The sequence below is a fragment of the Microcebus murinus genome, chromosome 1 (assembly GCF_040939455.1).
Source record: "Microcebus murinus isolate Inina chromosome 1, M.murinus_Inina_mat1.0, whole genome shotgun sequence".
Taxonomy (NCBI): domain Eukaryota; kingdom Metazoa; phylum Chordata; class Mammalia; order Primates; family Cheirogaleidae; genus Microcebus; species Microcebus murinus.
In genome coordinates, this window is record NC_134104.1 from 56,821,750 (window position 1) to 56,839,141 (window position 17,392).

Genomic DNA, 17,392 nt, shown 5'->3' on the forward strand with positions numbered 1-17,392 from the left:
AAAGAATGACACTAGACCCCTATCTCTAACCATATACAAAAATCAACTCAAAATGGATTAAAGACTTAAATGTAAGACCCAAAACTATGAACCTATTAGAAGAAATCCTGGAGGAAACATTTCAAGATGTTGGTCTAGGCAAAGATTTTATGGAGAAGACCTCAAAAGCACAGGCAACAACAACAAAAAATAGACAAATGGGAGTATATCAAACTAAAACCTTCTGCACAGCAAAGGAAACTATCAACACCATCATTTCCTTTATTCAAGTCAACAAGGTTATCTTTGTCAAATCTGCTTAGCTACCAAAATGTAATTGGGACTTTTTTCTGTTCTTTTTTCCATCACTAAAAGAAATGTATAAAATATCCTTTGAAGCCATAAGAAAGGAATAATTATACTTTAAACTTAAGAGCTCAAAGGCTCTTTTAAATCACCTAATCTCTTCTCACTTAACAGAACAGAAAACTGAGAGCCAGCGATGCAAATTACTTGTCCAAAATCATGTAACTAATTTGAAACACATGCTCACCAAAGGGTGACCAAAAAAAAAAAATTGAAGCACAGCCAGGAATGTAATTCAGGTTCTAGAGGATATTTCCTCAGAACAGTTCTAGTAAATCACTCTCAATCCCACAAGAGCACCCCTGTTATGCGTATCAACAACAATAAAAACAATTCTAAGATATCATAATCATACTTTCATAGTCCTGTCTTTCAATCATGCAATTTGAGAGCCTTATGTGTGACTCCCTTACAATTACTAAAAATTGAAACAAGAGTCTTTTTTGTTATTGTTTCTCCCCCATGAATTGTCCAGGTACCCATTTGTCTGTTTATGCCAGGCAAGCGGGGTTGACACTAAGTCAAACTGTGAAGTTCTCAGATTTTCTTCAATATTTCGAAGAGCCACAGCTTCCTACCACTGAGGATCTTACTGTGACTCCCTGTGGATCCCAGAGGGCAAATTTATTTTATTTTATTTTATTTTGGTGTTTTATTTTCATCAATGCTGGGTTCCTTCTTTGTGCCAGGCACAGCACAGCTTAGAGACCTGAACAATTATCCCATCTGTTAACTTCAGGGCAGTATTATTTCCAAGAACTGGTATTTCTGGGTCTCTACCAAGCAGCCACGAAGATAAACCATAACAAACAGGACTAACCGACTATTTCTGTCTCTCTAGATTTAACTGCCCTTTGTGAACAAAGTGACTCACAACTATATTAATTAACCTCCTAACTGGGAGCATATGTTATAGGCCAAAAAGGTAACACGTGAATGTCCACAGTTTTATTTTAGCCCTCTCCCCTACATGCTAAAAAAAAAATCTATATTTGTCTTCCCTGTCTCTCCATACCACCTTCACCAGGGAGGAAGAATTGTAGCTTTCTGGGAGAAAGACAATGTTGATCTGGGTAACAAAGGGATAAAAATTGGCAGATAAAGAGAAAGACAAAGAGAAAAGAGTTTATTAGAAGGGCATCGAGTAGCTCACACACCTGAGTTACCAGGCTCAAGCAACATTTGGGGACCCAGAGAGACTAAGCTACAGAAAATTATAGCAACAGCCATGCAGCAGGAATGGTCTGGTCGAGGTTCTCACCCTGGTTCCACCACCTCCACTGCTATTAGATGTGGTCACCCCTGGATCCTGCTGCCACATTGATGCCACCATTGCCAGTGCATTCCAAACTCTGCCTGCATCCTTGTGTCACTTACTCAGGATTGAAAGTACCAAGTGGGTGCAGCCAGCTATCCAGGTATGGGTCAGGTATCTGGCCCCTTTGACATCCATAGGCAGACTTGTCTCCCATAAACTCACCCAGTGGGGTGCAGTGGTGCAGTTCCTCTAAAATATGAAGGGTTTTGTATGCTGAGTAGCCCCAAAATCAACCCCCCCCAAATGTCCTCACAGGGTACTCTCAAGCTATGGCATTTGTTGAAAACAGGTATGTGAACCCAGACATAGGCAGGGATGAAGATGTGTGGGGAAGACAGTGGGGGTGCTGCAGCCTTCTGTCTCTGCCCATTCAAAGAGGAGCATCTCATGTGAGCATCAGAGTGAATTCAACTAGTATTATGTGTATCATCTCTGCCACAATGTTTACTCTACAATTAGAAATGGCCTTCTCTCTTGGAGTCAAACATGCTACTATTGAACCACGAGGTCATGGTTTTCTCTCTTAAACATGGCCTTCCTTGAAGCCGCTGTTGCTTGTCTCAAGAAATTGTCTTTGAAGGCTTTGAAAAGGAAGCCGTTTGCAGATGATTAGTTTTGTCTTGTTTAGAAAGCAGTTTCCTTTAGGTGTTACTTATATCCTGACAAACGCTTATTTAACGTTATAAACGACACTAGTCTGACTTTAAATTCTATTACAGAAATAAATAGCTGATAACATCAGATCATAACTCTTGCAATCATAACTGTAATTTTCTATAGCTTGTCATCTTCAGGGCATTAATTAAGTAGGCCTCAGAACAGCTCTAGAAGAAACTTGCCTGCAGTGCAATCAGTCAACATATAAATAAAATCCAGGGAGTGGATCCTTGAGCTCTGCCTCAAACCATACAATAATTATTTTTCCCTCTTCAGGCCCCTCATAGGAGAAGGAGATGTACCAAAAGACAGTGAGAAAGAGGCAGGAAAGATAGAGAGAAGAAAAGGAACCACACACAGGAGATGAGTACACCAGGGAGCTATCAGGCTGGTGAATCAACACGAGGTGCTGGCTGCCTCCTAGGAACCAAGCCTAGAGATGCCTACAGCCAGAGGGAGGTCAGAGGGACCGAGAAACTGATGCAAAAACTGTGAAAAACCCTGGAGAGACAGAAGATGTTTAGCTCTTGGAGTGAGAGGCAAAGGCAGACCACAATAGGTTGGAGCCTTTAGGACATACCTGTCTTGATAACAGTTCCTGTGAAAAATATCCAGGACAGCATTTCCCAAAATGTGTTCTAGGGAACAATTATTCTGCAGGATGGTCTTGGTATTTATTACATGTAAGAAGTGTCCCAGGTGTAGTGGAGCTTAGCCATGTTTTGACTGCCCAACATCTGAACCCCATTCTTGTGTGTTTGGGGAACTCCCCATTGCATGAGCCTCAGCTGGAGGAAGAGCCCCTTCCACTACAGAGCTGAACACCAGGCACTTGCTTTCTCACCCCCTACCACCCACCTCAACCCCCAGCAAGTTCAGGCATGGCATGTGGCCTGGGCGCTGCCAATCAGATCTGCCCTTCCCAGGCTTTGACTTGGGAACCAATGATACAAGGAAGCAGCTGCCCAGCAGCAATGGAGGCAACGTGGGGTTTCCAGGGATGACTGACTGTGTCAACAGTAGTGGCACTTAAAACCTTCCAGAGGCTTTCTGTTGCCCTTAGAATAAAGTCTCAACCTCCCTAACATGACTTGTAACACTCTTGAGGACTATAATGGCCCTTCACACAACTCATGCTCCAGCCAAACTTGTTTTCTCTTAATTATTCAAGCATGCTCCTCACTATCCCTCTCTTCTTCCCCTTCCTTGTGTCTACTACAGTACTCCCTTTGGACATTTGTCTTGCTCTGCCCTCCCTGCACTTTTCGGGTTAGTTCCTACTCATCTTTTCAGAAACTATTCTCCCAAAGTCTATGCCATGCACTCCCGCAGGAACTGGAACGTTAATTTAATAGCTTGTTTAACAGGCATCCCATAGGCAAACCTCTGATCTCAAATAGGAGAGTGACTATGTGTACACTGCTGACTAATACATCTCCTGCGTCCAGAACAATGCCTGGCGCAGGATAGGGAGTTAAATATTTATTGAATGAACAAAGTTCATTCTAAAGTAGCCAGAGTCTGACTGTGTATCATTCTGTATTCCTGGCCTGCCAAGGATTATACTCTTCAATGTTTTCCCATGTTTTTATTGGAATTGAAAATTTTAACATAAAATGTGTATCATAAACCAGAAGATGACGGCTGACACGAATGTATTTATGTCTAGGTTATGGCTGGCATAATGGAATTGGTGAGACTATGTCTGTAAAGGACACTTCCTAGAAAAGTGCTCTGAGTACAACGTGCTGAGAATCTAAAAGTATAGCGAATAAATAGCTCCCAAGGGGTAAACTGCTCTTTTCAATGAGATGAACGAGCTGTTCCAGGCTAGCTCAAGCGGAGCAGAAATTAATATCCTACGTGAGATGTCGGATGTACCTTTTTCCTTTGCCGGGCGTGATTGGGCTTGTAAGTGTGTCTCCACACTTGGGCAACAGAGCATCAATAACTGATTGATTGATGAATAGAAGAGAGTGGAAATAGCTCTGCCTTCTGCACTGCCTGGTGCTCCCTGAGATCACAAAACACTGTCCCACATCACCCACCATTCAATTGACGAAGCTGCCCAGGGAGATGGATAGTCTGAGTGTTACTGTTCTCATTCTACAGTCGAGGAAACTGAGGCCCAGAGAATTTAAGTGATTTGTCCAAGGCCACCCAGGTAGTAGATGTTAGTGCCAGAAATAAAATCCAGGCCTAAATATCTTTGTTTATTATGGCATAAGTGTACAGAAGATAGTTTCTCAAGGCTGAATCAAGGCTAAGAGAATTTTAAACAGTCAGATCAATGACTATAGGAATCCTTTTAATGCTTATCTTTTTAAAAAGTACAACCTATGATTGAAGCAGCTCAACTCCCTGTAGTAATTATGAAAACCTTGGATAAGATGCTTCATTTAATAGGACTTGCTAGCCTCTAATAAGAAAAAGACTGAGGATTGCGAGTCTGCTTTGCTCAGGTGCAGCGGTTTTCAGATGACAGTCACATAATGGACTCTCCCTGAAGTTCTGCCTTCACTCAGCCGGGCTGCGACACACAAGCCCATTGAAGGTCTTGGCAATGTTAAAAGATAAACTGAGGCACAATACAGATTTTTTTAAGAGTTTATTTTAGCAAAGAGCAATTCATCAGTTGGGCAGCTCCAAGCCAGAAGTGGTTTTGGAGGCTCAGCTAAAGGAACACAAGAGGAAGGCTTTGATAGGGTAAAATCAATGATTACAGTTATACAATTGCCTTTTTTGGTCTATCCTGCTGGGAAGTCCCTAGCTATATAAGTTGGTATGTGGCTTCTGGTTGGTTGGCCTTATGGTTCATTTTTCTTTAATATAGGCATTTGTTAGAAATAGCTCAAGTTAAGTTTTGCTTATGTTTGCAAATCGAGAAAGATTAAGGGCATTTATGAGGCCTAACTGGCTTTGTCTGCCCAGGGATTCTTCCGGCCTGGCCTCCATTTCAATTTGCTTTAACTGCAAGTAAGTATTAATACGAACTAAAAATAAAATGACAGTCAGCAAAAGAAGAGCTTTGGAGAACAATTTATTACTTAAAAGTCCTGCAAACCTAGGTTGATTTGCTGTCCCAAAAATATACATTGAGGTCCTAACCCCGGAACCTATGAATGTGACCTCATTTGGAAGTATGGTCGTTGCATATGTGATCAAGTTAAGATGAGGACATTAGAGTGGGCCCCAATTCAATAGGACTTAAATCCCTTTAAGGAAAAGGACGTTGGACACAGACATGCACATAGAGGAGAGCAGCCTGTGCAGACAGAGATGCACACAGGGTAAAGGCCAGGTGACAATAGAGGCAGAAAAGGGAGAGATGCAGCTGTGAGCCAAGGAATGTTACAAATTGCTGGCCACCATCAGGAGCAAGGAAGAGGCAAGGAAGGGTTCCACCCAAAGTCTCAGAGGGAGCATGGCCCTGCTGCCACCTTGCTTTCAGTCTTCGAGCCTCCAGAACTGTGGAAGAATAAATTTTGTTGTTTTAAGACATCCAGTTTATGGTACTTTGTCACAGCATCCTGGAAAACTAACCCAATAACACAGAACCAAGGATAGCGCGTTACTGTTCAATGTAGTACCTGGGTTCCCCTGACCGTATTTCTTGTCCGGGTAAAGCAATGGAGAAATGAACCACATTAATGAGACCAAAGACCATGCAATGTTCTGCAGCTGGTGGGGACAAATGGAGGCAGCTAACAGCCATATCTTGAAATACAGTTTCCACTTGCATGTGGGAGGCCTCTAATCTACAAAGTTAGCATAAGCAGGTCAAACACTGGAGTAAGTAGAGACCATGGCAAATGATCCAAGAGGTCACAGAAGGTGTGTTTTGGAGACAAGGAGCCTGAAGAAAACAAAGGTTGTCACTCAGAAGTAGGCAAACACAAAGGCCAGCACATCATGGCTTCTTTATTATTATTATTATTATTATGAAACATTTTAGATGTTTAAACAAGTACAGAAAATAATGTAACAAGCATCTCTGTACCCAAGATTCAGCTTAGGAAGTAAAAGGACAATTCAGGTTTTCTGTTTTCCCCTCACCTTGATCTTCTTCCTCCACCCCCAAAAGTCACCATTTTGGGGAGACAGTCTTTCGTAGGTCTCTTGATTTCTGCACATCTTAAAAGAAGAAGACACTGAATGAAAGTTTTCCTATACTATCATGTCAAGGATATTTGCATAGCAAACAGCCTCAGAAAATAGTCAGTGTCTCCCTCTGGAGCAAAAGGCAGGCAGACTTTCTGCCCAATTTAAAAGACTTAGGTTGTCTAGGCTCAGGGTTCCTCTCCTACAGTGCAGCAGCCCACTGCATGTGTGTAGCAGCCATCTGGGTCCATTTGCGTCACCTTCATGGTACTTGGGGCCAAAGGGAAGTGATGCTAATGCTGCTTGCCGTGACAAGAGTGATAAAGTTCTTTGTTTCCAAGCCAGGACACTTGTGTCTTCTCCAAATATGATGACATGGTGGCAAGTGGGGTAAAGTCTCAGATCCTTCAGTGTTCTTGAAATCCATCATCTTAAATTTGGTGTTTATTATTTCCATGTATGTCTATTTTACTAAGGATGCATATGTTTAAAAATATAGTGTTGCTTTGCTTGTTTACAAAGTTTACATAAATGGGATCGTATGTATCCTTCAGCAGTCTGCTCTTGCTCTCAAATTTATCTTCTTGAGATGTAGCCACACCGATCCATATTCCAGGTCATTACCTTCTAGCCACCGTATAGCATTTCACTGCATGAATACAATTTATTTATTTATGATTCTGTTATTTAGCTGATTTTTGTTGACATTTAGGCTGTTTCCAAATTTTATTATTGCAACCAATGCTAGCAACGAAAATTCTTCTTCATGATTCCTTGTGCATATGTAAGAGGTTTTTTATGTGTATAAACTTAGTAGTGGAAATGTTGAGATGTAATGTGAACTGATCTTCAACTACTTCAATAGTAGATATTGCTAACTTGCTCTCTGAAGTGGTTATACCAAATGACAATAGCAATATGCAATTATTTATTAGCAATATGCAAGAGTACCTACTTCTCCTCATGCTTGCAAACATGATACTTTTGAGGCTTTATCTTTCTGGTGAGTATAAATTACGAGTATCTTTTCATATATTCTTTGGTCATTCTTCCCCTCTTTACTTGTTGTTTATATCCTTAACATATTTTTCCATTGGTGTTTTTTCTTATGAGTTTTAAGGGCTCTTTTATATATTCAAGAACCTGATATGTAGTCTATTACATATATATAAATTACATCTCTTAGTCTGTGGCAAATCAGCTATGGTGTTTATATAGCTTCTTGATTAGTGAAACAATAGGAAAAGATCTTTAAGTGGTGTTCAGTGGAGCCAAGCACTCAAAATAGTGATGACAACATATTCTGCCCAAGCACTGTGTGCAGATTGGAATGCAGGAGCTTGGGTTCTAATCATGATTCTTCCATAGCTGAGTATCCACAGGAAAGTCACATCACCTCTATGTCTTGGGTTCCTCATGTGTAAATGGGAGGGTTAGGCTATCAGGGGTCCTCAAACTTTTTAAACAGGGGGCCAGTTCACTGTCCCTCAGACCATTGGAGAGTGTGGCACACATTCCACACATGCGCACTGTGGGCCCAGGACAAGTCAGCTGCTAAGCAGGACAGGTGGCAATGGCAAAAACACCCAGCGGGCAGGATAAATGTCCTCGAGACGGGCCTCATATGGCCCGTGGGCCATAGTTTAAGGACCCCTGATGATCCCTCTGAGCACCTGCCTAGAGGTACAGTTTTCTAACACTGCGAGTCAACGTCTTATGCGTCAAGTAGGCAATGACAGGACCTGTGTGGAAGAGCCCAACTTCATTACCTTAGAAAGTGGCTGATCAGCCTCTGTGTTGCTCTCCTGACTCCCCACAGGGTTAGTCACTGTCCTCTGTGTGCCCACGGCGCCTGCTCATACTGCTACTATAATAGCCACCATATTGTGATGTTATTGGTGGCTTTTCCATTTGTCTCTCTGACTAGATGGTGAGCCTCTTCAAGGGCAGGGCTGCCTTTAGTATATCCCCAACATCGCCCATAGCTCCTGACTCAGGGTAAACCCTCAGTGAATGTTTGATGAATGATGGTAGGAGCATGGGAGGGAGGGAAGGAAGGAAGGAAGAGAGGGAGGGAGGGAGGGAAGAAGGGAGGAAGAAAGGGAGGTAGGAAGGAGGGAGGGAGGAAGGAAGGAAGGAAGGAGGAAGGGAGGGAGGGAGAGAGGGAGGGAGGGAGGGAGGGAGGGAGGGAGGGAGGGAGGGAGGGAGGGAGGGAGGGAGGGAGGGAAGGAAAGGAGAGAGAGAACCAAAGCACCTAAACACCTGCATATATACACCCAGTGAATACAACAGAGTTACTTAGACAGTTACACATTTGAAAAAGGGACCATCAGCAAAAACTATTGTAGCGGCTTTACAAGTGGAATCAGCTTTTCAAGATCATACAGGCAAACAATGGTGTGCTCAATAATGGAAACCAATAATTTCTGATTCTTAATCTGATGTTCCCAGTAATAGAGGCTGCAGTCTCATTATTTTAGTAAAAATAAACTAGATTTTGAATTAAGCTCTTTTCATCCTTTTTATGCAGCAGGAATATATTAGTTATAATTTGGAACTTTTCCCTACTGACATGTTCAGAAAGATTAAAAAGGGAGTCTCTAAGCTTTAGGACTTTTCATAATTGTGATCTATATAATATTAGAGACGGAAGTACTTAAATAATACTCTCTGAGCTACAATTCAATTTCCTGCTTGTAGTAAACATAGGAAGAAAGCAAGATCTATGTAATAGAAGTGCTCTTGTTGTCATGACAACAGGAAGAAGCAACAGGAGGAAGACTCTTAGCTGTTAAGAATGGTCTGTTACGAGGTGTCAGGGCCCAGTAAGTATGGTCAATACTCTGTTCTCCATTTAGTTTTGCCTTTACACAGCTTACTTGCTTCACTGCTGCAAATGTAATCCAATTTTCTCAGCAGCACATTAGCCTCAGGAAAGGCAACGCGAATTTTGAACAGGGCTCTTCATCCTTTCCTGGGGGCAATACATTATCTGTTCATCTTGAAAAACTGCCCAGTGACTTCTATCTCCTACACTAATATATTATTTTTGCAACTTATTATGCCAGTATCTCTGAGTTTGTTCTTATTATGACTCGTAAGCTCATTATCAATTAACAAATAAGTAAACGGATTACAAGAGGCAGAGCAGGAATAAAATGAGAGCGTGGAGATGAACAGGGCAGTGGAATCAAGATGGCAGTGACACAACTGCTCTGCCAGCCCAGTTTCCGCCCCAAAAAACACCAGCTTCTGGACATACTCTAACATTGGTGATCCCACAGATGGGCATCTCATAATAATGGGCCAGTGGGCAGGTTCCTGACAAATGGCATCATCCATTGGATCATTTCTTTGAAACAGTCCTTCCCAAAATGTAGGCCCCAAACCATGTACATCAGAATTCCCCAGCATGCCTGTTAAAAATGCACATTTTTAAGTTCTGTTCCTGATCTGCCGAATCGGAAATGGTAGAGGTTGGCTTGAGGGATTAGATTTGCTAAAAAGCACAGTCAAATTTGAGAATCATCGTCTTATATCAAAGTTTGAAAAAAAATTGAAGGAAGTCCCCTCTGGCACTAAGTACCTAAGAAGGGCAGAGGAGGTTGCATGCTAGGCGAAAAAAGGAAGGCAGACAAGCCAAAGATGAAGCTTGCCTATTTCACAGCTTTCCTTAGGTTTTACCTTGGTTCTGACTGCTATAGATTTAAGCCAGACTAAATGACACTGTAGGTGCAATCAGCAAAATCCAAATGTGGTGCTTCTACAGATTTGTACTGCTGTCTTGTGAACTGCTTTATTTAACAAACAGATTCCCCCCAAAAGGAGGGAGGGGCACCCTTTAGATTAAAACAGACTCAAAAGACACATGAGCCCAATACAATGTATGGATCTTATTTTTACCTAATTAAAAAAAAAAAACTGAAAAGAAAGCAATGTTTGTAACAATAGAAAAAATTCCAACACCATGTGGACACTAGATCATTTTAAAGATTTATTAATTTTATTAAATGAGTTAATGATATGTATTTATGTTAAAAAGAAGAGGCTTTGTGTTTTAGAGGTATAGATTTAACTGTTTACAGATTAAATGATACATGTGTACTTTAAAATAATCCAGTGGGGAAGTATGGAGGAACTACAAGGTAAAATTAAATAAAATACATGTGTTAATAATTATTAAAGCTGCATGATAAGTACATAAATATTCATTATAGGATTCTTGTTATTTAGGGGAAAACTTGAAAATTCTCCAGAGCCACAGAAGGCCTTTTCAGCAGGGGAATGGCAGGTGAAATGGGCATCCTAGAGGGTGCAGCCCGGGGGATAGGAAGACCAGCGAGGCGAGGGGGCTGTCAAGGAAGGGCTCAGTGGCAAAGGACTGAACCACAACGGTGCCACTGGGGGCATAGGGGAGGCCGAGTGCGGACAGTATTAGAGATAGAAGCAGTAAAACTATTTTTTTTTATTTCGGCATATTATGGGGGTACAGATTTTAAGGTTTCAATAAATTCTGTTTCCCCCCTCCCCCCACAAGTCTGAGTTTCCAGCATGACCATCCCTCAGATGGTGCACATCTCACTTATTATGTATGTATATACCCGCCCCCCTTCCCCCCTCCCACCTGCCCAATACCCTATTACTGTAGTACCTATGTGTCCACTTAGGTGCTACTCAGTTAATACCAGTTTGCTGGTGAGTATATGTGGTGCTTGTTTTTCCATTCTTGGGATACTTCACTTAGTAGTATGGGTTCCAGCTCTAACCAGGAAAATATAAGATGTGCTATATCACCATTGTTTCTTAGAGCTGAATAGTACTCCATGGTATACATATACCACATTTTATTAATCCATTCTTGGATTGATGGGCACTTGGGCTGTTTCCACAGCCTTGCAATTATGAATTGTGCTGCTATAAACATTCGAGTGCAGGTGTCTTTTTTGTAGAGTGTCATTGGATCTTTTGGGTAGATGCCCAGCAATGGGATTGCTGGATCAAATGGTAGATTCACTTGTATCGCTTTAAGGTATCTCCATATTGCTTTCCACAGAGGTTGAACTAGTTTGCAGTCCCACCAGCAGTGTAGGAGTGTTCCTCTCTCTCCTCATCCATGCCAGCATTTGTTATTTGGAGACTTTTTGATAAAGGACATTCTCACTGGAGTTAAGTGATATCTCATTGTAGTTTTGATTTGCATTTCCCTGATGATTAGAGATGATGAGCATTTTTTCATATGTTTGTTGGCCATTCTTCTGTCTTCTTTAGAAAAGTTTCTGTTCAAGTCCTTTGCCCACTTTGTAATAGGGTTATTTGATTTTTTCTTCTTGATTTTCGTGAGTTCTAAGTATATTCTAGTTATCAGCCCTTTATCGGATACGTAGGATGCAAAAATTTTCTCCCATTCTGTAGGTTGTCTGTTTACTTTCATATCTGTTTCTTTGGCTGTGCAGAAGCTTTTTAGTTTCATCATGTCCCATTTATTTATTTTTGTTGCTGCTGTGATTGCCTTTGGGGAAATCTTCGTAAACTCTTTGCCTAGGCCGATGTCTAGGAGAGTGTTTCCAACATTTTCCTCTAGAGTTCTAATAGTTTCATACCTTAGGTTTAAGTCTGTTATCCAGTGTGAGTTGATTTTTGTGAGAGGTGAAAGGTGTGGGTCCTGCTTTAGCCTTCTATAAGTGGCTATCCAGTTTTCCTAGCACCATTTATTGAAAAGGGATTCTTTTCCCCAGTGTATGTTTTTGTCTGCTTTGTCAAAGATTAGATGGCTATATGAGGATGGTTTCATATCAGGATTCTCAGATCTGTTCCACTGGTCAATATTCCTATTTTTGTATTGATGGAAGGAGCTAATGAAGGAGGAATGAAGGATCAAGTTTTAGGCTGGGATGAATGGCTGCATGGTGGGGCCATGCAACAAATGGGGGAATTCAGGAGACATTAAAGTTAGGGGTGAAAGGAGCGATGGATTCCATTTCAGATACGTTGAGTTTGAAGTGCCTGTGGAACATCCCGGTTTAGGAAAGGTCTGCCCTAGAGATATGGTTTTGGCAATTATCAGCTGCAGCATAATTTCCATGGAAACATGTACAGTGTAGGCACAAGAAAATACTCCCTGAGCAAGTACTTTCTATCAAATTAATAAATTCCTCTTGGACTGTTTTAACATTGAAAAAGCAAGGCGGTGGCTTGATCAGGGAGAATGATATAAGAAAACAAAAAGACAATATATGATACCCACGCTGTTCTGCATTGTCTCAATTTCCATTTTGAATGTGTGATAGATTATCAGGGTTTAATTACATAGGGTTTTCTTTTTTCATTTTCTTTCCCCTAATAAAGGAGTTTTCAAGAGAACACTGGGCACTAAAAAAAAAATCTCATATGGAAGATCAATTTTTGCTTTTTTTTTCTTTTTATCCTTTATTCTATTTTGTCCTCTTCTGTGTTGCCTATGGCATTACAAAAATTGAAGGAAACCACTAAAACCATCTAAATTGAGGGCCACAGTTCATTTTCCTGTCTTTAAAACAGCCATGATTGGGTTGAATTCTTGGGTTGACAAGTGCATTTAGAAGGAGCCAGGGAGCTGCTGAACTAAAAAAAAGTGTTTTATGCCAGGAATTGATTTATACCTTGGAGCAGGACAAAGAGAGAAATACTCAGCCACTGTGATATCTGTTGCTGGGAAAGCGTCATGATTTGTCGTTGGTGGGAACATGAGGCCATCTGCTATCCTTTAATGAAATATGTCCTAACATTCTTATTTGAAACACAGAATGATTTACCAACCCAAAATTATAGGTTTTCAGCAATTGAGGGTCTTGTAGGTGGTTTTTTTTTTGGGGGGGGGAGGAGCAGGAGGGAAGGAGCGGTTGTTTTGTTTTTTAGATATTTTTATCTTTAGGATTTATATTCAAATAAGAAGAAAAGCTACCAGTATCTTTTTTTCTGTTCCGGGTTTATTCTCAAAATCTTGTGTTGACTGCACAGTTCAAATTCCTCAGCTTCCTATTTGAAGACTCCCTAATTTGGCTTCATCCAAAACCAATTGAATCAGAAGTTTGGCAGGTTGGACTCAGACATTTGGTTTTTTAAATCTCTCCCCATGCAATTTTAATGTGCAGTCAAGGTGAGACTCGCTCTGGTTGAGAAAAAATAACTGGGGCATTTGTATTACCTATCATGAGAAGCAAATGTCAGAAATTAAACTTTTTCTGAGCCTCAGATGGCAGGTGTGGGGTGTGTGTGTGTGTGTGTGTGTGTGTGTGTGTGTGTGTGTGTGCAGTTTGCATTATATCTCTCCCTGCCCTGCCGTGCAGGTGACTGCTGTGAGGGTGTATGTGAACAGTTCCTCTGAGAATCTCAACTATCCAGTCCTTGTCGTGGTTCGCCAGCAGAAAGAGGTGCTGTCCTGGCAGGTCCCTCTGCTCTTCCAAGGACTGTAAGTGGATTTTTTTTCCCCCCAGACAGCTTCACTGCATTTGGTTTTCTTCAATGTCCTAGAACTTAACTGGTCTTTTTTCTAAGGAAAGGAGATCAGACATTTGGAATGTTGAGATATGCATACAGCATGCAAAGTGCAAACAAAGGTCATGGTGCATGCCCTGACCTGTTAAGCTCTATTTGATTCCCATCCTCTTGAATTTCAGATACGCACTCCACCTAGATTGGCAACACCTAGAAGAACTTTTACCATTTTAAAATTCTACCATAATGATCTGGTAGCTCTTCATTGGATAATGGGTCATCCAATGGGCTAGGCCCAGCAGTCAACATAAATAAGACTCCCCTCATTCTTTAAAATGTCCCCCATATGTGCACTCTTTATTCAATAATACTTATTGAGCACTACTAAGTAACAGGTGCTGGGGATACAGAGGTGGAAAAACAACAAATTCCCTGCCCCCATGGAATTTTTACTTTCTCAGGGGAGAACTGTATAAGGCACTATAGCACCAATGAGAAAAACCCAGAAGGCAAACAAAATGGGAACATAGTATGGTGTTACATCATTTTTAAGGGTTGGGGAGTTTGAAGATTGAAATAATGATTCTGATAGCTTTGGCTGGGTCTCAGGGGCTTTCTTTACCCTCTATTTTAGCAAAAGTTTGAAGAGTGGAAAAATGAAATCAGCTGGTTGTTTTATCAGGCTAGTTCCTCTTCAAAATTTGATATTTTTTCCTCACCGAGTTGGGAGGCTGGCTTAGTGTAATGTAGACCTTGCTTAAGTGAACAGTCAGCACAGAACAGTCCTCACGTCCCTGTTACCACATCACACAACTCAGTGCTAACAATGCTAGTTCCATCAAGAAGTCCAGTCTGAAATTTAAAACATAAGGACTTGGCCAGGCCCGGTGGCTCACGCCTGTAGTGCTAGTACTCTGGGAGGCTGAGGCAGGAGGATCACCTTAGGTCAGGAGTTCAAGACCAGCCTGAGCAAGATCGAGACTCTGTCTCTACTAAAAATAGAAATTAATTGGCCAACTAAAAATATATAGAAAAAATAAGCTGGGCATGGTGGTGCATGCCTTTAGTCTCAGCTACTTGGGAGGCTGAGGCAGAAGGATCACTTGAGCCCAGGAGTTTGAGGTTGCTGTTACTCTAGCCAGGGCAAACGAGTGAGACTCTGTCTAAAAAAAAAAAAAGCATAAGGACTTGAAAACAAATTTGGAGATAGGCTTCCCTGCTCATTCATGGAGTCTCTTTTTTGTTCTTGTTGATTTTTTCCTCCATTGGCTACTATAGATACCAGAGGAGCTATAACTACCAGGAAGTGAGCCGCACTTTATGTCCCTCAGAAGCAACCAACGAAACAGGACCTCTGGAGCAACTGATATTTGTAGATGTAGCATCCATGGCACCACTGGGCGCCCAGTACAAGCTGCTGGTCACCAAGCTCAAGCACTTCCAGCTCCGGTAAGCAGGACTCATGGTGGTTTTGTTCTGTTTACTTCTCTGATCTTCAATTCGGTGTCCATCCTTACAGATTACCGTTCTAGAAGGAAATTATCCACTTAGCACATTATCCTCTCACCTTCTGTACTCTCCTGCCCATAGCTATCTATGCAATAGGGAGGCGGTAGGGGACTGGTACAGCGGCTAAGAGCAGTTGGCCTCATAGGTGAATCTGCTTGGGAGGAGCTATTTGTGGGAGGGGTCTGTCCAGTCTGTAGTCCAGGCAAGAATTACTGGTGACTGGGTACTTTTGTAACTAACCAGCACCACACTCCTGGAGGAAGTTTTGTTTTTGCTTTAAAGAAGACTTTAAGCTATTTTTCCTAAACTTATTACTATTTCAGTTTTCTCTTTCCAGGTTAGGAATATAGGTAGGAATGTGACTTTGTCCTTCTTTGGAGTGACTAGTGTTACTTTTGTTCCTGTTTTTTTAAAAAATAAAACAAACAGGCAAGCCTGCTGAAAAAACAGGGGCATGAGACTTGGGTACTCCACCGAGCAAGCTACCCAAATGGTCAAAAAACACAGCTTCAGCTGGGCGAGGTGGCTCACTCCTGTAATCCTAGCACTCTGGGAGGCCAAGGAGAGAGGATTGCTTGAGGTCAGGAGTCCAAGACCAGCCTAAGCAAGAGCGAGACTCCATCTCTACCAAAAATAGAAAAAATTAGCCAGATGTGGTAGTGTATGCCTGTAGTCCCAACTATTCAGGAGGCTGAGGCAGGAGGATGGTTTGAGCCCAGGACTTTGAGGTTGCTGTGAGCTAGGCTGAGATGCCACTGCACTCTAGCCTGGGTGACAAAGTGACACGCAAGACTTTGTCTCAAAAAAAAAAAAAACCCCACTCTTTAGCTATAATAAATATAAATTAAAACCATAACGAGATTCTACTACGACTACCAAATTGCTATAATTTGAAAGGCCTGACAATGTAGTTCCACTCCTAGTTATATATCCAACTCTTAGATATATAATTGTGGGATTCATTCAATGGAATACAATACAACAATGAAAATAAACTGTTGCTATACCTAACAACATGGATAAATTTTACAATGTTGAGCAAAAGAAGTCAGACAGAAGAAACACATGCTGTTGGATTCCATTTATATAAAGCTTATTCCTGTTCTGTATGTTTATGAAAAAAAAAAAGAAAAAAAAAAAGCTTAAAAATAGGCAAAACTATTCCATGATGTTAGAAGTCAGGACAGTGGTATCTTTGGGGAGGAAAGAACAAGTACATGGCTATGTTTACCTGGTGATAACTTATTCAGATATATGCTTATAACTGTATACTTTTCTCTATGTGTATTATATTTTATTTAAAAAGTTAATTTAAAAAAATAAAATTTAAAACTATTTAGTATTCCCACTCTTTTACAGCTTATATTTCTGATCAGAATGTTCTGCTCTATTGTAAAGCTCTCTCTAAATTTTCTAAGGCAGTTTATAACGAGGTCTGTAGCCAGTGGAGTTGCTAACAGGAATCAAATATTTATCTTGGTCTTCTGTACTCCCCTTGACATAGCATTGTACCCATAGAAACAGATGGACAGAGGTACGAATGAATTGATCAGAAGGATGGAGAAGTAGTCACAGCATTTTTTCCAAGTCCTCCCATTAATTCTGGTGCTGAAAAAAATGATGTGATGATTTCAAGAGCAAAGAAAACTCTATTCCCCACAAAAATAAGCAGGAAAAGATAAGATCCACCCAGATCAATTAAATGAGAGTCTCTAGTGGGGAGTTTGGGGCACTGGTATAGTTTTTAAAGTTCCCCCAGGTGATTCTAATGTACAGCCGGTGCTGAGAACCACTACCCTAAACAATTTCTAAATATGGTGCTTAAGTTTAATATAATAATTTTAAAAACTATGTGTAATATTTAACATTGTAGGAATTCATGCATATACATTTGATGGGAGTGGAAGCACATTATAATACTTGAACAGAGTGCAGTTTGAACTTCAGAGAAACCTTGTCTTTACCGATTGGTCTCTGTGTGTCTTTGAC

General features: G+C 41.1%; 1 protein-coding gene across 2 annotated transcripts in view; it reads left to right on the forward strand.

The window, feature by feature from the left end:
- The window catches only part of SIDT1 (SID1 transmembrane family member 1), an 88,474-nt gene that overhangs the window by 13,158 nt on the left and 57,924 nt on the right, over positions 1 to 17,392 (forward strand). For both annotated transcript variants that reach the window (XM_012787531.3, XM_012787532.3), the window contains exons 2-3: positions 13,747 to 13,868; positions 15,173 to 15,343. In XM_012787531.3, coding sequence (XP_012642985.2) covers positions 13,747 to 13,868; positions 15,173 to 15,343 — 293 coding nt within the window. The remainder of the gene's footprint in view (positions 1 to 13,746; positions 13,869 to 15,172; positions 15,344 to 17,392) is intronic.